The following is a 23,282-nucleotide window of genomic DNA, read 5'->3' as shown; positions in this document are numbered from 1 at the left end:
AAGAGAGAAAGAACTGAATGAAGCAATTTCAACTGGTCAGTCAATCTTCTTCCTTTTCTCTGATTACTCACTTCTCTCTCTATCTCTCTCTCTCTCTCTCTACATGTATCTCACTCTCTCCTCTTCACTTTAGGCGACTTCAGTAAATTATCAGAATCATTTCAATCTGAACAATTATTTAACCTCACTTCCTCCTCCTCCTCCACTGATGCTCTCATTCGCTCCGGACTTTTAACACCTTTTGGAACCACACCCACTTTACCAACCAACCGACCACATGATAGTCACACGACTAAAAGAAACAGCTCGTCACCCGTTGTTACTCTAGCCGATTTTGATTGGCTAGGACCTTCTAATGATGACAATGATCAGTTAAAAAATAACGTTTCTAAGAGAACCAATAAAGAAGGAACATCCCTGGCCACGAGCAGTAATAAGAAAATGATTGATACTGAAGTAGAAAATGAGTCCAGACTACTTGCATTGAAGAATGAAGATACAAGAGAAGAGAGCATTAGTAATAGAGCAGGGCCTGCTACCAGCAGTAGAGGAGAGCCTGAGAGTGATGATAGTTCTTATACAACTGACGAAGAGCTAGGGGTGTCTAAGAAAAGAAGAAAGAGAGCAATCAATGAGGAGGAGAGTGAGGATGAACTAGTACAAGTTAACTGGCATGGGAAGAAGAAGAAAAAGAATGGAGGAGTGCGGAGCAAAGGAGATGATGGAGACGATGGAGTATATAAAGCAAGAATGAGGTAGACAGACATGTGTGAGGGATTTATCATTTTATTGTTAAGTTTCTTTCTCTTAGAGATTATAAGGAGAGGTTTGGCGAGGGAGAAGAAGCAGCTGTTGTTGTTGAAGATGGTTTTAGAGTACCTAGTAGCATCTGGCATAAACTATACAGGTGAGGTCTACAATAATAATGTCCCACTCTCCTCTCTCATTTATCTCAGGTACCAGCAGACTGGTGTTAAGTGGCTGTGGGAGCTGCACTCGCAGCAAGCAGGTGGAATAATGGGGGATGAGATGGGGCTAGGGAAGACAATAGAAATGATAGGATTCCTTGCTGGACTCAAGATTAGTAATGTACGGAGTCATGTGACACGGTAAGGAGAACCTCAAATAGAAAGACATTCTATACATTGCTACTCTTAGTGAGCTAGGTCTTGGGCCTATATTAGTAGTCTGTCCAGCTACTGTCCTTCATCAGTGGGTCCATGAGTTTCACAGCTGGTATCCTCCTTTCAGAGTGGCTATATTGCACGATACTGGATCTTATGGTGGCAGTAAGGCCTCACTGCTCAAGAGAATGGTCTCGGCTAATGGCGTCATTGTTACTACTTATGCTAGTGTGAGGCTTCAGACTGATCTTCTCCTCAGGCACCAGTGGGAGTACGTCATACTTGATGAAGGACACAAGATTAGAAACCCTGATGCTGATATAACTCTAGCATGCAAACAAGTAATTACCAATGAATGTAGTACCATTTAAGTAAATGATATTATTACTGTATAATACATTTTAGGTATTACATTGTATGTATTCTTGTTATTATTTTGTTGTTGCTATTGTTTGTAAATGGGTTCCCACAAAGGATGCTTCTTAGCTGACAACCACTACAATAGACATGTAGGTACATGATTTTGGAGCGACTTTAAAAATTCATAAAAAATTCAATTTTGATTAGAATCAGTTCAAACTTTCAAGAGACATAAGAACACGTATAATTATGTATTGGAAAAAATTATAAAAATAGAAAATTCTCTCCTAGTCATTTTGGCAAAATTTGACCAAAGACCCTGTACTACAGTACAGGGACTTTCTCCTGATTTTTTGCAACTTCAAAAACTCGTAAAAAAATTCACAACATAAGAACATGTATATGTATCAGAAAAAATTAGAAAAGGGGAGAAACCTCACCTAGCCATTTTTCACAAAATTTGGCCAAAGACCCTGTACTATAGTACAGGTACTTTGGTCTGATTTTTGAACAACTTTAAAAATTCATTAAGAAATCCAATTTTGATCAGAATCAGCTCAAACTTCTACACAATATAAGAACATGTATATGTATCAGAAAAAATTATAAAAATGAAGAAATCTCACCTAGCCATTTTTGACAAAATTTGGCCGAAGCCCTGTACTATAGTACAGGGACTTTGGTCTGATTTTTGAGCAACTTTTAAAAATTCATAAAAAATTCAATTTTGATCAGAATCAGCTCAAACTTTCTACACAACATAAGAACATGTATATGTATCAGAAAAAATTATAAAAATGGAGAAATCTCACCTAGCCATATTTCATAAAATTTGGCTGAAGACCCTGTACTATAGTACAGGGACTTTTATAGTACAGGGACTTTGGTCTGATTTTTGAGCAACTTTAAAAATTCATTAAGAAATCTAATTTTGATCAGAATCAGCTCAAACTTTCTACACAACATAAGAACATGTATATGTATCAGAAAAAATTATAAATAGAGAAATCTCTCCTAGTCATTTTTAGCAAAATTTTGCTAAAGACCCTGTACTATAGTACAGGGACTTTCACCTGATTTTTGAGTAACTTAAAATTAAAAAAAATTAATTTTGATTGGAATCAGGTCAATCAGCTCAAAATTTCAATACTACACACTAGCATGTATTATTTATTTTTAAAATTATAAAAATGGAAAAATCTCTCCTTGTGGATTTGAAAAGCATATGGTATTTTGTCAAATTTTGGAGCAATCCACTAACAAAAAGCTCCATGAGCACTATGCTAGAATCCTGTGGGAAGCCCTGGCTCATGTCTCCTTCTCTTTTAGTTTCCCACTCCTCACCGCATTATCCTCTCCGGCTCTCCTGTACAAAACAACCTAAAAGAGCTTTGGTCACTATTCGATTTTGTCTATCCTGGCAAGCTTGGAACCCTCCCCGTCTTCCTTGAGCAATTCTCTGTTCCAATTACCCTCGGGGGATATGCTCACGCCTCACAGACTCAAGTTGAGACAGCTTACAGATGCGCCTGTATATTAAGGGACACCATCAACCCTTACCTATTGAGGAGGCTTAAGAGTGACGTCAAGTTGCAGCTGCCTAACAAAAATGAACAGGTACTTAATTTATACATTATATTAATAATAATAATAATAATAATAATATAATAATAATAATAATATTATAATAATAATAATATTATAATAATAATAATAATTAGTAAAAAATAAAATCAGAACTCATATTAATTAAATTAGTTTTTGTTGTTTTTATTTGTTATTAATAATTAATTTTAGGTTTTGTTTTGTCGATTGACTGACTATCAACGTGAGCTTTATGAGGAATACATAAAAGGGCCTGAAGTAGAGGCAATGATGAGAGGGGGAAAACAAGTAAGGGCTGGAGAAGAAAATAGTCACATACAGATTTATAAACTCTTTTTTCCATTCACTTCAGATCTTCTCTGGTTTAATGACTCTGCGTAAATTATGCAACCATCCTGACCTGGTAACAAAAGAGTATCAGAGAGAGAGAGCAATGGCTGATGGGAGGCAGCAAACAACTGGAGAAGGAGGAGGCTCCGTTGAAGAAGAAGAGGAAGAAGATGGTGCTGGTGTTATAGAGGTCAGTTCTAAGAGGCTAAAGGTCGCTGGTGGTGTAAGAGATAGTGAGGAGGAGTCCTACGGGTTTTGGAGACGCTCGGGAAAAATGATAGTCATTGAGTCACTGCTGAAAATGTGGTTAGGCCAGAAACACAAAATATTACTATTCTCTCAATCAAGACAAGTAGGTGGATATCTTTATTATTATTATTATTATTATTATTATTACTCTTAATTTTATTAATAATTATTATAATTCATATGATACCTATTATTATTCTATTATTATTAGGCACCGTATAGCGGGAAATTTTGGAGGGACTAAAATTTGGTGAACTGCTAAATTTTGGTGATTGGCGAGTTTGTAGCCATGTGCCATTGAGCATGCGTATAATGGCTCAAAACAGCGGATTTTATTTTGGCAAATGGCTATCAATACACCGAATTCACCAAATTTAATTCCCTCCAAAATTTCCTGCTATATGGTATTATTTACTCTTGTTCATATGTACATGTAGTTATTGTTATTTTATTATTGTTTTTATCATTAGATGCTTTATATTTTGGAGAAGTTCCTCATATCCAATAGTTACACTTACCTGAGGATGGACGGTACTACCTCCATTGGTGCAAGGCAAAAACTAATCAAAGACTTTAACGAAGTAAGAATAAATAAGAGGAGGAGGAGAAACAGATATATTTCCTTAATTTAGGATCCTTCTATTTTTGTGTTCTTGTTAACTACTCGAGTTGGGGGGCTAGGGGTTAACCTGACAGGGGCTGATAGGGTACTTATATATGACCCAGACTGGAACCCTAGCACTGATACACAGGCAACAGATAATAATAAAACTACCTAACATTATATTTATATATTAGGCAAGAGAAAGAGCCTGGAGGATAGGACAGACTAAGCCTGTTACTATCTATAGACTACTAACAGGTGGAACTATTGAAGAAAAGGTCTATCATAGGTAATTAATAGTGATTTAATTTTATAATTTATTAATTATTTTAGGCAGATATTTAAGCAGTTTCTCACTAATCGTGTCCTCAGAGACCCTCGTCAGAGAAGGTTTTTTAAATCAAATGATTTGTACGAGTTATTCACGCTGGGCTCTTCGGACGGGCTCCATAAAACAGAAACAAGCTTCATGATATCTGACACCGACTGCGAGATAAAGTTACCAAGAAAAGGAGGGAAAAGAAAAAGAGGCAGGAGCAGCACAACAACTGAAAAACATATAGACCAGAGCTCAAAGAAAGACACTGATACCAAGAGTAAATTAACTAGTAGTCAATTGACTATTGATAAGTTAACTACGGATAGCAGTGGCAATACTGCAGCATCTTCAAATCCAAACCTTATTATTGATACTGAAGATAAGAGAGATGAAGCAACAAAGGACTCTAAGAAGAAATCAATGGAAACTGAGCCAACAACACTGACTGAGGAAGAAATGATGTTAATGTCATCCAAGAGGAAAAAGAAGAAGAAGAGAAGGAGAAAGAGTGGGAAACCAGTTGAAGTAGAGGGGCAGGCCATTAGCGGGATAGAGTCATTAGATGCATTTAGTCCAGGGAATGAAGATGAAGAGAACGCTACTAGTAATAGACAAGACGACTTCATACTAAGGAAATTATTTAAAAAATCAGGTACACCTTTAATTCTCTTCGAATATTATTTTGTATTTTTGTGTTTCCGATAGGCGTACAGACAGCATTAAAGCATGATAGTTTGGTTGAAGGAGGTGACCCTGACTCTATCATCATTGATACAGAAGCTAACAGGATAGCTCAGAGTGCAGCTAGAGCCCTGAGAGAGTCTTGTAGGCAGTGCCAAATTGGAGGGAGAGGAGGAGCTGCTAACTGGGGGCAACCAACTTGGACTGGACAAAATGGAACCATTGGAGCTCCTAAGTACATCAGAGGAGGAGAGAGGGGAGGGAGAGAGAGAAAGGGGGAGGGAGAGAGAGAGGAGGGAGAGAGAGAGGGGGGAGGGAGAGAGAGAGGAGGAAGAGAGAGAGGGGGAGGGAGAAAGAAAGGGGGGAGGGAGAGAGAGAGGGGGAGGGAGAGAAAGGGGGGAGGGAGAGAGAGAGCGAGGGGAAGAGAGAGGGGAGGAAGCAAGGTTGCTATAGTCTTTTCTTTATTTTTAGGTTTGGAGAGCCTTCGAAAGATATTCAAGTAATTACTACTTATTTACTATCACCATATAGTATATGCACTATAATGTGTACTTACATGTACATGTACATGTCATGTCAGGGTTTCCTACAAAACATGCTAAGTGAGCTAAATAGCATGACATGCTTTATGAGCTAACAAGCACTACAATACAGTATATGGCATTTGGACCAACTATAAAAATTCATAAAAATCTAATTTTTATTAGAATCAGCTCTACATAAGAACATGTATATGTATCGGAAAAAATTATAAAAAGAGAATTCTCTCTTTAACAAAATTTGGCCTTTGGTCATTGACCCAATTTTTGAGCAAATTCATAAAAAAATTTAAACTTGATCAGAATCAGCTCTAATTTTCTACACAATGTAAGAAGTTAGAACATATATATATATATATCAGAAAAAAATTATTATTAAAATGATGAATTCTCTCCTTGTGACTTTTGTCGAAATATCCTGTAGAGGGTCTTTGGCCCAATTTTTGAGCAACTTCACACAAGATGCTACATGAGCACTATGCCAAAACCCTGTGGGAAGCCCTGTGTACATGTACATGTACATGTAGTTCAATGAAAACCTAATTACAACTTATGTTACTACTTAAGTTGGCAATGAAGTCAAAAGTTTCTATTAGTATTACTATAAATAAACACACACACACACTCATTCAATAGATAACAAAGACTCTTTTCACTGGAACTAGCATCAGGAATGAGACTGAAGGCTCATTAACACTCTCATCCAATGTACTACTAAGAAAGATGAGGTCAAGGAATGCTCTCACTCTCCTCGAGACAGGAGGAGCCAGCAGCAGCAGCAGTGGTCTACACTCCTCCAGCAATGTTGAGCTGTTGAGAGACTTAAGAACATTTATAGCTACCCAAGCAAAGAGACCAGGGAAAGCTACTACTGATGAGATATTAAATAAGTTTGGAGGAGAGAGACTCTCACCTGCTGAATCAGCTGTATTTAGATCAATGTTGCATCAGATATGTGATTTTGAGCGTTATCATGGTGACGGGCTGTGGTCATTAAAGGCAGATTATAGATGATATTTTTGTACCATTATTTATCATTTAATTATTACTATTATTCCGACATGCTTAATATATTCATTCATTGATAAGTATCAATTTAATCATTAAATTAATTATTCAAATATTAAGGTTGGCTCTTGTTACAGATATATGATATAAACAATATACTATAATATTAGTTTCTTTATTGCCAAGGTCTGCTGATAGTCACTCTATTAATATCAGCTAGTTTAATTGAAGTGGGCGTATCAGCGTCAACGCAAATGAACTCAAGGTGAGCAGCAGGATCAAGAGTAGTCGTAAAAAGAGACTTTGAATTTCTCTGAAGAGCATCAACAATGATACCATCAGTACCAATGAGGTAACCAGCTTTGGTCGCTCTAAATTTGAGCTCTGAGTTGGCAAGCCTGTCATACGGTACACCAGTACAAGCCTTCAGTTCACCGTAGAGCTTACCCCCGGACTTCAAATGAACGATATCCCATGTGGGTATAGTGTCCAGGGTCTCTTTGTACCTAGAATAAGAGCTGATCCAGACAGGCCACATTGGATACCACTCAACAAACCATCGACCCCAACTCGTCTTAAAAGTATTACCAAGGAACTCGTCCAGTTTTGAGTATGGCACAATGTTAGGGTGTGAGAGGCAGTCCTCGCTGAGTATGCACTCTTCCTTTATGAAGAGGACCCAGTATTCGAAATAAGAGGAACGGGTAGGGCCCATCTTGCTTTCTATGTACTGCTTGAGTGCTTTAAGTTTCTTCTGTGCTATGAGCACAGGATTGGTTACTCTTGTTGTCATTAGTGTTACTAACGTGTTCTCTGTCCCGTTCGAGGCAGTAGAGGAGGAAGATGAGGAGCTAGTAATAGGTACTCCTTCCACTCTCTCTTGTCTCGTCCACGTGCTGTCATTCTCTTTTTGATACCTTCCAGACCATGTCACGACTTCAAACAGGTGTATTTTCGAGGAGGTAAGGAGGACAGCGTCTATCCTCTCGTGCTGAGTGTAATCATAAGTAACTCTGAGACCTCGAAAGAGAGTGTCAGTCTTTATGCCACATCTACCAGCAAAGTTTGAAAAGAATTCTTCTTTGAGAGACAAATTCTTTAGTGCCACTTCAGACATGTTTAGAGATTTGAGATTAATAACCAAAAGTTAACTAACGAGAAGTTAATAACCACACATTTGATTGAAAGCGTGGGTGTATGACAATGGCTACCAATTGTGAAGCATGTGAAGTTTCAAAAGCGAACTCAAAAGTACAGTTGGAGGATGCCAGCCCAAAATCAAATGACTCAGTTGGACCAGTTCAATATAAACTATATCCTGTTCGATACTTGATGTTAATAGCACTGATAGTTTTGAATCTTAGCAATGGAATAATGTGGCTAAGTTACTCCCCAGTTCCTAGTCTAACTGCTAGTTACTATGGTATCAGTTTGTCTGAGGTTGACTGGTTCTCTAATAGTTACTTTATTTCTTCTCTTGTCATGGGGTTTTTTAGTATTTTTGTACTGGATGTCTTTGGACTCAGAACAGCCATCATAATTGGTACAGTGTGCAACCTACTAGGTGGTGTATTGCGCTACATAAGTACAATGGATCCCATTATTTGCTCAGACTCTAAAGCTGGTTTCATCACTGCCATAATTGGACAGATTATCACAGCCTTTGCTCAGCCATTCATTCTATATGCACCAGCGAAACTTGCAAATACATGGTTTGGAGCTAAAGAGAGAGGTCTTTGTACAGACCTTGCTTCGGTTGCTAATCCACTTGGTGTTGCAATTGCACAGATAGCATCACCATATATTGTTACTGACATTCAAAAACTACCAGTAATGTTATGGGTATATATTATTCCAGCTGGTATTGGTGCTCTTTTCTCCATATCGTTTATTTGGCGTTCCTCTCCTGCCATTCCTCCAACTTCCAGTCATGATACTGCACACTTGCCATTCATTAAAGGACTAAAAAGTGCTTCCAAAAATTTGAATTTTTGGGTTCTCCTAACAACATTTGGTGTAAGTGCTGGGGTATTTACTACCGTCCAAATTATAGTACCTCAATATGTCTGTCCTTATGGATACTCAAACAAAGCTGCTGGTTTATGGGGATCATTGTTGATAATATTTGGTGTAGTTGGTGCTACACTATCAGGACTATTGATAAGCAGAATCAGTGGACTGTACAAAGAGATAGGAATAATCTGCCTATCATGTACCACACTATCAATAATAGGCTTTGTTGAGGTATCTACTATACAACACATTCCTTTTGTGTTAGCCTTTTTTCTTTGTGCTACTGGTTTTTTTGGTCTTGGATTCCTTCCTGTTGCTATGGAGTTAGGGGTCGAGGTAACATTCCCAGCTGCTGAGGCTACCAGCTCTGGTTTACTGTGGAGTGCAGCTCAGGTATTTGGATTTTTATTTGTAACTATTGGTCAACTGATATCTCCAGTCATTGATTCAAGTACTCTCTCGAATGATCAATGTCAAGTTTCTTTTCCAAGCTCTAATGACACCATGTCACTCTGTAATGGTCATCGTTCCAATCATACACTCACTGATAATGCAAAACCACAGGATTGGACCAACTGTGGCATCTTTCTGGTTATCATGATGATGCTTGCTTTCTTGATGTTTGTGGTGTTTTTTAAGAGAGACTATAAACGAATGGAATACGAAGAGAGAAGGAAGACTACTGGAGAAGCAGGCAGTGACAATTAACAACAAATTTAACTTATAATTTCTAATATTCAAAAAGTTTTTATGTATAAGTTTGAGCTGTTTTTGATTGATTTTTAATGGTTGTTCTAAATTTTAATTACGAAGTATTTTGCCAGGATAGAATCTGATACATAAACTCTACACGTTCTCATCTTGTTGAGACTGATTTCGATCAATTGGAGTTTATAAAGTTGCTCAAAAATTCAGCCAAATACTAGATTTATTCTCATACATATAAGCATCCTTATGCTATAACCTATACACAAACTTTGAGCTCATACTCATTTAAGTTTGGATTTATTACAAATTTTTAAAACCTCAAAAAAGGCCGAAGTTGAAAGTCCCTGTGCTATAGTATATAGATTTTTTAAAAATAAAAGTAGAGATTTCTCTACTTTAATAATTTTTTTCTGATACATATACATCTATTTATTTTGCGTACAAATATTGAGCTCATTCAAATCATCAAGTTTAGATTTTTTACAAAAATTAATTTTAAATTTGCTCCAAAATTGCACCAAAGACCCTCTCAGTTTGTTATGCTTAGAACCTTACAAATAAAGGCTCAATTTCTTCTGGCCAAAGTCTGTAGGAGATGTTGGGACTTGGGAGTCAGAGGAAGCACTCAGACAATGCCGAGGACAATGCTCACTTGCTAGCTCAGACTCCAGTCTCCAGCTCCATTCCAAAAAGAAGGCGGGGCTGGAGCATGGGGCTTGAACCATAGATAATAGAGTAAAGAAATATCTATGGTTGAACCGGTTGATCTGGTTAATTGACTAGCTTCGAGAGCCTGGGGACGAGGCTAGTTGATTGACTTGATTCCTTGAGTCCGAGAACTGTTGTTATCCAAAGATTGTAGCAGGTCTCTTAAGACTATGGGGCTCATTGCACATACAGGTAGGTTTATGGGTATCTGTCTGTGAGCTAGACTATGAACAATGGATTTACTTCAGTTATAAATGTGACTGTTTACAAACAATGCATGTGTGGTGTGTGTGTGTGTGTGTGTTCATGATATTAAGCATTTCTATTTGGTTTACTCAAGCAGCGTGCATGTCTTTTAATGTACCAGAGTCTAATCCAGTCATTGTAGCTTGTGTTATATATATATATATATGAACTTTGATTCCTTTTCAAACTCACCTTCAACTCATGTCATTAATTTTTTTCTTTCACCTTGGCACACACATAATATGCACATGACATGCACTTGTTTTTGTTAGATAGAAGCTGATTTTTCTCTTTCAATTGACTGTATTTGCTCATAAAGACATGCGTAAGAGACGAGTCTCTCCTATCTTTACAACATACTGATAACCAGCAATACCAGGTAATGTATTTATTTATCTTCTTCTCTCATTCAATCTGGTGCATATATTCCTACAGCTGGTATTGTTCTGACAATAAACTCTGCTGTGCTACAGTTTCTGATTCAAGGCTTAAGAATGGAAATTTAATATTCTTGGCAAGTCATTTCATTTAATATCATTATTATAATCTATTTTTGTAATTTTATTGATGATACTGATAGCTACAATAATTATTGTCTTGATATTCTTGAGCTGTCTCTTTAGTTTAGTTGCTTACGAGCATATTGTCTTTCTAGGTTTGCTTGTTGTTCAGTCTCGCTACAACCTTTAGCAAGTTTTTATAGTCAATGGTAAGTTTTATGTGTGAGTATGCATGGCATGTTTCATTTTGTTTTAATGTTTTAATTTAAGAGGGTTTGGTTTTTTGTCAGACAGTAGTGGCATGAGTGCTTTCCATTATGGATTTTTAAGGAACAACCCAATTCCCTTTGAAGATTCCATTAAAAATCCTTTTTTTTCATGCTGCTAAAATAACATCCTGCCTTTGTTATTGGAATCAACTAGCACCTGGACAATTGTGTGGTTGGAGGGCTGGCTGTGGGTTTTTGGTTTATTGTGTGTGTGTGTTTGTGCATGTGTGTGTGTGAGTGACTCTGTGTGTGTGTGTGTGTGTGTATGTGTGTGTGTGTGTGTGTGTGATGAGTTGGTGACCTCTATGCACTTAATACCGTATAGTGGATTTCTGTCATTCAGTTAAAATTTTGTTCTCAAATTAAACCCACAAAATTACGAAAACGCACGTTCATGTGTATACACAGAGTGGATGTGTTGACCCAACAAAAAACCTGCTATAGCATTCATTGGACAAAACCAGCGTTTTAGGTATGCATTCTAGTCTACATGCACTATCGCCTAAGTAGCTATGATTTGGTTTTGCCCCTTAAAACTGGTCATTTTTGGATAAAGTTTCTATAGTAAATTTGGCCTGCACAGTTAATTCACATATACCTATGCCACTTGAATACTACTTCCTTGTCTGAATACATGCCAACAATGATGGGTAATTGGGTATGGCTCCAGCTAGGACTGAGAAGTGGGGTAGAGACCAAAGTGTGGATATTTTTTGGTGCATGCAAATTAAGTGCATACAAAAGATGTGCTAATCAAGCTAAGCATACTTTTAAACTTCTTTTAGTTTGGCTAAACAAACATTTCACTGATACTTTTAGAGGTTCTCTAACTTTTAAGTCTTTAGGTCATGTCCTGACTCCTGTTACTGAAATTCAAGATTTTTAAATTTGCCTTTTTTCTTTACTTTGACCACACCCACTTGACGTTATATGCGTGGGTAATTGGGTATAGCCAAAACCGTGAACATACAACTTTAATTATGCAAAGTATGAAGAAAGAAATCACAGCTAGTACAAGTGCATGGTTCATGATGCTTGTAGTATGTTCATTAGCAGCAAGATCACTCATTTTTGATCAAGAGGAAGGCAAGGGAGCATGAGGTTTCACACTGAACTAATGCGTCTTCTGAACGATCAAAGTTGGTCACTAAAGGAGGTAACATTGCTTTGTTACAGTTATAAATCCATCCTTTAACTCACATAGTACCATTCACTAATGATATTGCAAGGCCATTACTACGGCACCTTATCATGGCATTAAAAATTACTATTTTAGTATATATATATATACCAACCCACCAACCATATGTATAATTTACTGGAATAGCAACTGGCCTAACTGGTTTTTGATTCTCCTAATTAATGCCTATGATATAGAAGGTGGGGCTTGGTTTCTTGACTATTATTATAAAAATGGAGTAAATTCTAGTTTTCTATTAGTTAGAGGATCGAACTAGTTTGAGGAGTAAAACCGTACCAAAGAATATTCTTTATTGCATACCTTTCACCAATTTCTGTATGTCTGCTTGCTTTTACCAATTAAGAATCACTTTTTTTATTGTAACTTTTAGGATAATCTTGCTTCATGGATCAAGAACTATCAGAATTTATGAACAATAATGACTTCTTCCTTTTAAGTTCAGGTAGGTTGTATCATATTGACCATGTACATGTACAATGTAGTGCAACCATAGCACAGTAAAGAGTGCTGTATGACCAAGAACATCACAAGATGTTTATGGCTATTTATGGGCATGTTTCTTTTATACAATGACAGTGTGTGGGTGGAGGAGATACTGCTGCTTGTCTCAGGAGAAGACAATGAAACCCTTTGCTGCTTTTATATAAACCTTTGCTAACGAAGGAATGTTTTTTAGCTATAGATATAGCATCATTGGCATGATAGAACTCAATTATGCACCTTATACCATATAGTACTTTTATTTCGCAGATTTTTATTTTGGCGATTGGCAGTTTGTAAGCGGAATTGCCAATATTAAAACCACCAATCATTAATGCACATGCTCAGTAATGCATGTGTACACAAAAATTACCAAATTAAAAACTACCAATTACAATTCTACAGCAAAATCACCAAAATAAAGTGCCGCCAAAATAAAGCACTATATGGTATGCTGTTAATCAAGCTATGTGTAACAGTGAACTGTTTCTAGTATGGCAAAGGTCTGCACAAGTGTTCATGTTATAATTAATTGCTGTATATCTGTAAATTGCAGCCAATGTTTCCAGCTATGTGTGGTAAATAGTATAATTATTTGGTGATTCAGATACATTACCAATATACCCAGTGTGGTATTGTTGCTAATTGTCATAAGAATAATGGCGCTCAGAGATAGAGACAAGTTTACGAATACACACCAGGTGCTCTCAGACTATGGGAAGCTTTTTCTTTATGGTCAAAATTGTTTGTTTTATTATTGGCTGGATTAAAATTTGATTTTTATAAGTGTTATTTAGTTATCATAGCGCCGTAGCTAATATGGTACATCTGGAAATTTATCCGTTTGGAAATTTTTGTGCCTAAAATGTTTGCGTAGTAAGAAGTCTTGTTAAATGCGAGGGTATAATCTGACTTTTGCAAATTCCTTATTTCGCAAAATAATAATCACAGTAAAAATTTCCAGATACATGGTAGTTCTTTTTGAAGCTATTATGTATAGACTATGTACCGTTTGTTTGCTAAGATGTTTGACTCAAACTTGTACATGTCATATATTGTACTTGAAATTCGAGTTGACCAATCAGATTTCAAAATAGTGCTACTTACTGTATAGCTCCAAATTTTTTGTCAGTCAAAAATTTTGTCAATCAAAAATTTTGTCAAAATCTTAATTTCTTGTTAAAATTAATTTTGTCAAAAAATTTTTGTCAAAAAATTTTTGTCATTTTTGTTATTAATCCGCATACTACTCATGTGGAACGAAAATTTTGTCATTAAAAAATTTTGTTGAAACAAAAATACCTAAAAAATTTTGACCAACAAAAAATTTGAAGCTATATAGTATTAGAATTAGATACTGTGTATAGTTATTAATGCCCAGTGTCTTGAGACATCTCTTCTAAAGTAACAGGAAAGAGTATTTTATTTTTAATAGCATGTATCATTGTGTGAGTTCCAATTCCATTCATATTGTAATAAATGGAGGCAGGCGACATGCATGTTGAACTCTATTGCAACATGTTGGCCTTGTTTTGTTGCCTGTCTTGACAATGAAGAAGTATTGGTGCAATATGCTGCCTGGCAGGTGCTGGCTTTAGTGGTTTGTGGACTAGCTAGCCATGCATCCTTACTACTGAGGTCATGGATTAGACTAGTCACAACTTGATTCAGTTGGTTTTGAAATAGACAAAACATTCTTGTTCATAAAGCTTTTAGTGTCAAATGTCAGGCCTAGTGTAAACCTGTCTTTATGACAAAAAATCGTTTTGCAAATACTAAGCACTGAAAAACCATTTGTCCTGTAACTAAAAAGAGATGCACACTAAAGTATGCAATGTTATCATTACTTTCCTTAAAACCCAATAGTGCTCTTGAATCTCTACAATGTGTAAAACACAGTAATATTCTATTTGTAGTTCTGAAACGTATCTACTAAGCATTGCCCAATCCACTATGGAAAAGTATCTTAATGTTAATGAGTGTACATGTACATGTATGTCTTTATATTAGATTGTAATTATTTTGACCTTGATACCTTCAACATTATGCTCTATTGCCTCTAATAACATTGGCTGCTATTAATTGTGAATATCATCTACATGCTATAACTTAGCATTAATTTTTTATGTGCCATAATCAATTTTGTGAGTGTTTCCTCTGCAGTACTCACTGTTGACTATTATGATCTTATTTTATGTAAATATGAAACCTGCCAGAGTGAAATCTGTATGGTATTAGAGGGTATGTGGTATGAACCTGTTTACAGCATATCATGAATCCCACAATTGTTCTTTGCTTTAAAACCTTAAGTTAAGTACCATTACATGTCATGCTGAGCTATAAAAGGTCATGTATTTTGATTAGTATTTAAAGCCACTGTTCAGAGCCCTAACTTCAGAACAGTAGTGATCAGTTGCACTTAGTACATGAACTAAAACATGTCTTTGACAACGTTATGTGTTTTATTATTTTCTACCTTTATAGCTTTTTCCATTGCAGCACCTGTGGATGAGCCCAAGAAGACCAAATTTGAATACAACCATACTAATAATGAGGTACTGAAATAATGCTTCATTGATCTTTAAGTATCATTATTATGATTATTAGTCAAATGTATTTAATGAGGAGCCATCACTCAAGTATCTGAAAAAGAAGCTAAATGCTACCGAAGAGAAGGTTCCTAAATTTAGTTATTTCATATTATAAATTATTTTATTGTAGGTGAATCATTTGGTTTTACAGAATTATAATGAAATGATGGAGAATGGTATGTATAAACTTAAGACTCACACAGTGTCACCTCTCTCTTGTTACTTTATAGTATATCAACAAGTGACAGTCCCAACGTTTTTTACAAAATGGACGTCTCACTCAATACCATACACATCAAGTATTGATGACACTTTTCATGCACAGAATACACAAGAATGGGCACAATACTTGGTAACAGCTAGCCACCGTACTACTGGAAGTGTCTCAGTATACAGGATAGCTAAAGAAAGACTAAGACATTCTGAAACAATAATGATTCCTGGAGACAAAACATTAACATCAACAGCACACTTTACATTGCTGTAGCCTGCAAAAATTATTACGACGATACAAAAACAAACTCGCAACTTTACCACTTGGACAGATGATGAGACTCTGAAACATCTATTACATTTGGACTGACAACTTGTGAAATATTTCTCACTTTACAATGCTCACAGACAGTCAAAGCTCAACTGTGGCTAAGCTATTCCCTGTCGTTATGATATCTGAGCAGCTCTCATTCATTTATAGGTGGAATGGATCTTGCTTCGAGTTTGAGCTTTTCCAGACAATATGCAACAAAAAATCTCCACTCTCCTAGTAACTGCTAATTTTAACCAGATCATCAGTTGTTTATAAAATGAATAAATTTACACGACGTTTTAAACAATTCAAACATCAAAGGTCAAGCAGTTGAGAGTTTTACAATAAACAATGAACACTTTGTTGCTATAGTTAAAGAATAGGAATCATTAGGACATCCTAAACAAATCATTTACAAAGTCAGTTGATCACTACCTAAAACTTTATTCAAAAGATCACAATGTTTCATATATCCTCTTTTAAAGTGTATTGTGATGTCCTCTTTGGGTCCTGAGTGATGGGAATAGGGAATGCATTTCTGTTGATCTGTACAAATGGATTGATGCCTAGAAAACTGTCAAATATTATACATAAACTAGACTTTGCTTATAATTATTGATTGTTAATTATTGCCCTTTCTTTTGGTTTTGTTATTTTGCTGTGTAGATCAATTATTGATAGTTATTTAGAACTATTGTTCTTTATTTTTTGCTCTGTTTTGTTGATTTAGTACTTATTTTAAAATTTAAAACAAAGTTTAAAGTCCATGCACACGGTAGCTATGTGGTTTTAATAGAGCCTAGTGCAGCACTAGGCTCTAGAAGTGCATAGCAAAAAGTGAAGGCAAAAAGTCTGTTAGTGTATTACCCAGAGCCATCTTATGTTAACGGAAACAGAACTGCAGAAGTGGATTATAGGTGAGAAAATACATAATTTAAGAGAGTGAGAGAGAGACCCTCTTTCTTTCACCTGTTTCACCTTTTGCAACTTCTAAGGTATCCTATACCTACACATTAGGAAATTATGTTAATGTGTAGTGTAGCATGCAAATTTAAAAGACTAGTAGAAGTGCCTTTCAATTTGTTATTAACTTAATGAATTATTACTTTTTTCTTAGTCGAAATCACATATTGTTATCTTTCTTCTTTTCTCTCTTCTTTAATCAATTTTTTCTTTTTGTGTGCGATCTCACTTTTGCATTTTCTAGTCTTAAATAATAATAGTAATAAAATGAGAGGTGAGCATGCAATTCCAGGTTGCATTCAGTGATGATATTACATTGATTGACAAAAAGCATAACGTTAGAGTTAACCCCAAAATGACATTTCCTCCTCAGGATGCACATTCCCCACTGGGTACTATACTTGGACATATCAATTCATTTATGTCAATTTCTCTTTATATGGTGTATGTATAACAATAGTGGGTTATTTAGGGTTATTTAGGGTAATATTTTGGTAAAAGGAATCCAACTTTGTGAGTTTTATTTTTGTTCTGTGGGGAAAGGATGGGTGTGCCAAGTTTTGTGAGTTTCATTTTTGCTCTTGCATGAACAAAAAACAGAAGTTTGGCTAAGTGAAAGAGGCCAGCTATATGGTAGTTCAGCTAATGTACCTAATGCTCACCACTTACTTTGGGTATAAAAATTTGTTTTTGCAGGTGTTACCACATAAAGGGAAGAACTGTGGTTTCCTCTTAATCCAAACCTACTTCTCCAAATTGACAAAACCTTATTAATCAGGCACTTAATTACTCTATTTATCTTCCATTGCTAATAGTGTCCTTGTAATGCTATAAGCATCAAGTGCATATTCTATGCTAATAGCTGCCAAACTTGCCATATTAGCTAAGATAAATTAATATTGGTACAAACCATATTCATAATTCATAAAAGCAAGAACATATGTCTATATACTCTTCGTAAAAGTATACATACAACATTACTATAAGTGCAAAATATAATAAAAATTTATAATAATATTATAAGTGCAGAATAACATGAAGCCTACTAAAGTTAAAACTTGTATGGTATTTTGACAGCTGTGTTTACAGCATAATCTTGAATACCACATTATGTTCTTTGGTCAGTACCATTAGTTGTGGTATTGAGGCCAGGTGCTTCCATTAGTATTTAATGATGCTTTTGATCAGAAAAAATATAAGTTTTATCATCATGCATTTGCATTGATCAGTTACACTTTGCACACATACTGATAAAACATAATGTCCAATGCTTGGTGTGTATTTTTCAGCCAAAGTGTAGTAGTATTGCTGGAATCATTTTATTTTTTTTGTGCAGATTAAAATCCTGAGCATATAAGGTGCAGTTCATCAATCATCAAGAGAAGCTGAAAGCCCTAACTTCTTCCTTAAAATTGGCTGATGAACCGAAAATGCCCTTGCATTTATTGTTTCAGCTATTTTAGTTTGTTCTGTTGCAGCACACTGGAGGAGGCCAAAATTCGAATATAACCGTACTAAAAAATGAGGTAATGATCATTAACATCATTATTACCATTTTATTAGTCAAATATCAGCCATGTATCTGGAAAAGAGAATAAATGCCACTGAAGAAAAGGTTAGTCATTTCATATATTATTATAAATTATTCTATCATAGGTTACCAGACTGAATGAATGTGTACAACTCACACATGTAGTGTTCCATGTCTCTAGTTACTTCATAGTTCATCGAGTCACAGGCCAAAGGTTTTTTACAAAATGGAAGCACTCTCAATACCATAATAATGCAATGATGAAGAATGTGCAGACTTAATCTCACCAAGTTTTTTCAAAACAGACATCATAAGCTAAACATCAAAGTTTCTATGCATGAAATTGACAAGGACAGACACAGCTAGTACACAATTACTACTGGTAGCTGTATACAATACAACAAGAGAGGGGCCAAGACATTCTCAGACAATAATGATTCCTGGCCGAACCAGCAACAATCACTACAATTCAATGATAGCGACGACTTCATCCTTAAACGTTCGATAATGACAATAAAGGGGCTCTGAAACACGTATAGACTTTTAGCAAGAATGAGGCTTATGATGATGCATTTAGAAAGACAAATAAAATATTTCTCACTCTTATGACGAATAATGAACATTCATGGACTGGATTACCCTCTAAAGGAACCCTGAACACTGTCTGTTCAATTTCTGGAGACTATGGAGTGAAATCTCTTTAACATCAAAGATCATCTTTTAAGCATTGCCTGTAATGTCAATATAATATCTTAAGTATTTTAAACTCATTCATTATCATACCGTTTTTTAGGTAATACCCTAACCACGTACAACAAAGGGTCTCCTTCCTGTGAATATTGAAAGCCAGTTCTTCTTAGTAGCTGCCAATTCGAAAGGATCATTAGTCATTTATAAAATAAGTAAATTCACGAGACGATTTGAAATATTTCAAAATATCCCAACATCGAAAGTCAAAGCATTTGACAGTCTTACCATGAACAGAGGACACCTCATTGCTGTAGTTAAGGCACGAGAAATACTAGTGCATAGACAAACCCAAATACCGGTATGTCCTTCTCAGTGTTTGTATTTTATTATTTTCAGCTATTGTAGTTTGTTCTGTTGAAGCACAAACTTGAAGAGATTAAAATTGAATATAACGATACTAATAATTAGTCAAATGAGGAGTCACCATTGAATCATTTCGAAAAAAATGCCATCAAAGAGTAGGTTTAGGTTATAAAATTTAGTCATTTCATTTTTATCATAGGTTACCAGACTGAATGGTTAAATAATAGTGATGAAGAATGGCTTAATCTCACCAAGACCTTTTCAAATCGGATATCTCTTTCCGAACCATTCGTTTAACATGAAACTTTCTATGCAGACAGTGCCAGACACAGTACACAATAACTACTGACAACTGTATACTGCAAGATTACAATGTAATGAGAGAGGGGCCGAGACAATCTGATTCCTGGCTGTGGGCAGTGATGACAAAAAACATAAACGACAAAGTTTATACTGCTGTAACTGGCAAAAATTATTACAATTCAATGATACTTGAACATTCAATGATGACAGGGCTTTAAAACATGTACAGACTTTTAGGAACAATGAGGCTGATGAGAATTCATTTGGAATGATGAATGAAGAAATTAATACTTATCACTCTTACGATGAATAATGAACACTCGTGGACTGGATTACAGTCTATGAAGGGAACCTGAACATCGTCTGTTCAATTTCATTCAATTTCTGGAGACTATGGAGTAAAATCGAATTTCTTTTACATCAAGTAAGCATTGCTCCATTTGCCTGTCAAAATCTCAATCGTTTTTCAGATAATACCCTAATCAGGTACAATAAAGGGTCTCCACTTATGCATATTGAAAGCCAATTCTTCTTAGTAGCTGCCAATTTGAAAGGATCATTAGGCGTTTATAAAATGAGTAAATTCACGGAACATTTTGAAATATTTCAAACTATCCCAGCATCAAAAGTCAAAGCAGTTGACTGTCTCACCATAAACAGAGGACACTTCACCACTGTAGTTAAGGCACGAGAACCACTAGTATGTAGACAAACCTAAATATGTCCTTCTTGGCATTATGTATTTTATTATTTTCAGCTATTGTAGTTTGTTCTGTTGCAGTACAAACTTGAGGAGACTAAAATTGAATATAACCATACTAATAATCAGTCAAATGAAGATTCACCATTGAATCATTTCAAAAACTGCCATTGAAGAGTAGGTTACTAAATTTAGTCTTTTAATTTTTATCATAGGTTAATTACCAGACTGAATGGTGAGGAAGAATGGCTTAATCTCACCAAGTCTTTTTTCAAATTGGATACTATCTTTCCAAACAGTTCGTTAAACATTATTAAAGTTTTTATGCAGACACAGTACATAATAACTACTGGTAACTGTATGCTGCAAGATTACACAACGAAAGAGGGGCTGAGACATTCCGATTTCTGGCCGGGCAGTAACGACAAAAAACATAAACGACACAGTTTACATTGCTGTAACTGGCAACAATTATTACAATTCAATGATGCATGCACAAGCAGAGTGACAAATTCATACTTGAACATTCGATGATGACAATGAAGGGGCTCTGAAACACGTACAGACTTTTAGCAACAATGAGGCTGATGACGAAAGACAAATAGTGGCCCTTACGACAAATAATGAATGCTCATGGACTGGATTACCCTCTAAATGGACCCTGAACACCATCTGTTCAATTTCTAGAGACTATGGAGTGAAATCAAATTTCTTTTAACATCAAAGAGCATCTTTTAAGCATTGCTTCATTTGCCTGTCAAAATAATATCTCAAGCATTTTAAATTCAATCGTTTTTCCAGATAATACTCCCACCACATCAACAAAGGGTCTCCATGCACCCTGTGAATATAGAAACCCATTTCTTGTTAGTAGCTGCTAATTTGAAAGGATCATTAGTCATTTAGTAAATTTAGGAGATGTTTTCAAATATTTCAAATTACACGATCCCAACATCAAAGTCGACAGTCTTACCATCAGCAGCGAACACTTCATTGCTGTAGTTAAGGCATAGGAACCATCTGCAGGTACAATACCAAACTTTTACTGGGAGCCGGCACCTATACTGAATTCATTTGAAGAGATCACAAAGTATTGTGTACCTGAGTTAACTTGAAGTGTTTCACAATGTCCTCTTTCAGTATATATATGGTCCTGCAACCGGCTTGCTAAATATTTTTCTTGATAATTGTTATTATCATATCATAGTTGTCAATTGTTACTATTTTTGTTATTTAATAAAGTTAATTACTGAATTTTGCTAACTAACTCAGTGCTGTTCCTCAATGACAGTGCCGGAGTGCCAAACCCCACGGTCCATTGTCCGCTCTTCCACGGTCCATTGTCCGCTCTTAAGCACTACTCGTAAACGGCCCGGAGCTCCTCGACTCGACTAATAGCCCTATATAGACTCATATCCAATAGACTGTGAGCCCAGCCAATATCTATGGCACAGCCTGCTCAGACAGTCCAACTATCCAGCTCGCAGTCCAGTGACCCTTGCACAAAATCCTCACACCACTGACACTAGCATGCTCAAGTTTGAAGTTTTACTCGCGTCTCGTGCCGCGCCACTACCAGACCACATGCACATCACGTGAGTTTTATGACGTCACATACGTACGTGTACTAATAATGGGCGGAGCTCACTCGCAGAAAATTAAAAATCCCAGCATTCAAATTCAATTTCATCAAAAATTATCATGAAAATATTATGGTAAGAGTTTTGTTCTCTTCCTCTCTCTTTTTCCCTCTTCTTTTTCTAGTTGGCCACTTGTTGTAATATAGAGCTGTGAAATTGGTGTTTGGGATTTGGGAGGGTCTTTGGCCTGATTTAATTTAGAGCAAGTTTTAAAAAAATTTTAATTTTAAAAGTTGCTATGCAACATGAAAAATGGCTCCGAAATCACCTCCAATTTTTAATACATTAAAAAATGCATATTGATGTACATGTACTTATGTTGCATAGAAAGTTTGAGCAGATTCCGTTAAGTAACCAGTTTCTGAAAAAACCTCTGTACTATACTGTATAGCTCCAAATTTTTGTCGGTCAAAAATTTTTAACCTAAAAATTTTGCTCCACGTGGTTAGTATGCAAATTTAGCAAAAATTTTATCAACAAAAATTATAAATTTTGACTGACAAAAAGTTGGAGTTATATGGTAACCCATGCTTTTTTCTGAAATGGCTCCAAAAACACCCCAAATTTTATTTAATTTTCTGATACATAGTGATGTTTTATGCTGTGTAGAAGTTTGAGCTGATTCTCACTTAATTTTTTGAGTTGTGGCCACTTTAAAAATAGGCAATTTTTAGAACAAGTTTATGTACTATTATTACTATAGTACATGGAAATTGTCTATTTTTATTGCCTATTTTTTGGAGTCAAAAAAATAACTCCAAAATTACCCCAAATTTTGTTACATTTCTGATACATATTGATGTAGGTACTTATGCTGTGTAAAAAGTTTGAGCTGGTTCTGCCTTAAATTTTGTGAGTTACAACTATTTTTAAAAATAGGCCAATTTCCAATAGTTTTTTTCAAAAAATGGCTCCGAAATGACCCCTAATCTTTATTAAATTTTCTGATATACTTTTGCTGTGTAGAAATTTTGAGCTTATATAGACTAAAATTTTTTGAGTTATGAGCAAATTTAAAAAGTACAGGCCAG

At 35.7% G+C, this 23,282-nt stretch overlaps 3 protein-coding genes and 1 long non-coding RNA gene across 9 annotated transcripts; 3 read left to right on the top strand and 1 right to left on the bottom strand.

Annotated features, from left to right (window-relative positions):
* Positions 1-6: 6 nt before the first annotated feature.
* LOC100635024 (DNA excision repair protein ERCC-6-like) lies at positions 7-6,918 on the top strand. The gene is made up of 15 exons (XM_019996963.1): positions 7-35; positions 134-755; positions 812-907; positions 957-1,109; positions 1,159-1,465; positions 2,814-3,101; positions 3,282-3,377; positions 3,442-3,771; positions 4,139-4,249; positions 4,301-4,420; positions 4,467-4,561; positions 4,606-5,243; positions 5,297-5,507; positions 5,744-5,771; positions 6,448-6,918. The coding sequence occupies exons 2-15, from the start codon at positions 442-444 to the stop codon at positions 6,823-6,825; spliced, it is 3,165 nt and encodes a 1,054-aa protein (XP_019852522.1). The 5' UTR covers positions 7-35; positions 134-441; the 3' UTR covers positions 6,826-6,918.
* Positions 6,919-8,020: 1,102 nt separating this feature from the next.
* On the top strand, positions 8,021-9,637 carry LOC100634897 (major facilitator superfamily domain-containing protein 7-like). The gene has a single exon (XM_003386826.2). The coding sequence runs from the start codon at positions 8,023-8,025 to the stop codon at positions 9,538-9,540; it is 1,518 nt and encodes a 505-aa protein (XP_003386874.1). The 5' UTR covers positions 8,021-8,022; the 3' UTR covers positions 9,541-9,637.
* Positions 9,638-10,698: 1,061 nt separating this feature from the next.
* On the top strand, positions 10,699-20,709 carry LOC109582282 (uncharacterized). Of its 5 annotated transcripts, XM_019996950.1 has the most exons (8): positions 10,699-10,873; positions 10,930-11,008; positions 11,150-11,203; positions 12,835-12,906; positions 15,429-15,499; positions 15,552-15,620; positions 15,666-15,711; positions 15,766-20,709. In XM_019996950.1, exons 4-8 carry the CDS (start codon positions 12,849-12,851, stop codon positions 16,020-16,022), a joined length of 501 nt encoding a protein of 166 aa, XP_019852509.1. In that variant the 5' UTR covers positions 10,699-10,873; positions 10,930-11,008; positions 11,150-11,203; positions 12,835-12,848; the 3' UTR covers positions 16,023-20,709. The 5 variants fall into 5 exon arrangements, 2 of the variants coding, with proteins under 2 accessions (XP_019852509.1, XP_019852510.1); XR_002185007.1 differs by lacking the exons at positions 10,699-10,873; positions 10,930-11,008 and having other exon boundaries at positions 11,150-12,906; positions 15,766-19,288; positions 19,349-20,709; XR_002185009.1 differs by lacking the exons at positions 10,699-10,873; positions 10,930-11,008 and having other exon boundaries at positions 11,150-12,906; positions 15,766-19,763; positions 19,808-20,709.
* LOC109582283 (uncharacterized) lies at positions 18,587-22,503 on the bottom strand. 2 transcript variants are annotated; one of them, XR_002185011.1, is made up of 5 exons: positions 21,880-22,503; positions 21,713-21,831; positions 20,563-21,670; positions 19,339-19,418; positions 18,587-19,286 (listed from the first exon to the last, which is right to left on the bottom strand). It is a non-coding gene; the product is annotated as an uncharacterized LOC109582283 (long non-coding RNA). The 2 variants fall into 2 exon arrangements; XR_002185010.1 differs by having other exon boundaries at positions 19,339-21,670.
* Positions 22,504-23,282: the final 779 nt, after the last annotated feature.

This window comes from Amphimedon queenslandica, unplaced genomic scaffold, assembly GCF_000090795.2.
Source record: "Amphimedon queenslandica unplaced genomic scaffold, v1.1 AMPQUscaffold_13392, whole genome shotgun sequence".
Lineage (NCBI taxonomy): Eukaryota > Metazoa > Porifera > Demospongiae > Haplosclerida > Niphatidae > Amphimedon > Amphimedon queenslandica.
The sequence above is the reverse complement of the archived record's forward strand: the minus strand, read 5'-3'. Positions and strand labels throughout refer to the sequence as shown.

Bases quoted from the DNA above. Each gene is read 5' to 3' on its own strand.
- LOC100635024 (XM_019996963.1), top strand. From the start codon at position 442: ATGATTGATACTGAAGTAGAAAATGAGTCCAGACTACTTGCATTGAAG. The intron at 1,110-1,158 runs GTAAGGAGAACC...TGCTACTCTTAG, and splicing joins GTACGGAGTCATGTGACACG to TGAGCTAGGTCTTGGGCCTA. The intron at 4,250-4,300 runs GTAAGAATAAAT...TCCTTAATTTAG, and splicing joins TAATCAAAGACTTTAACGAA to GATCCTTCTATTTTTGTGTT.
- LOC100634897 (XM_003386826.2), top strand. From the start codon at position 8,023: ATGGCTACCAATTGTGAAGCATGTGAAGTTTCAAAAGCGAACTCAAAA.
- LOC109582282 (XM_019996950.1), top strand. From the start codon at position 12,849: ATGGATCAAGAACTATCAGAATTTATGAACAATAATGACTTCTTCCTT. The intron at 12,907-15,428 runs GTAGGTTGTATC...CTACCTTTATAG, and splicing joins CTTCTTCCTTTTAAGTTCAG to CTTTTTCCATTGCAGCACCT. The intron at 15,621-15,665 runs GTTCCTAAATTT...ATTTTATTGTAG, and splicing joins TAAATGCTACCGAAGAGAAG to GTGAATCATTTGGTTTTACA.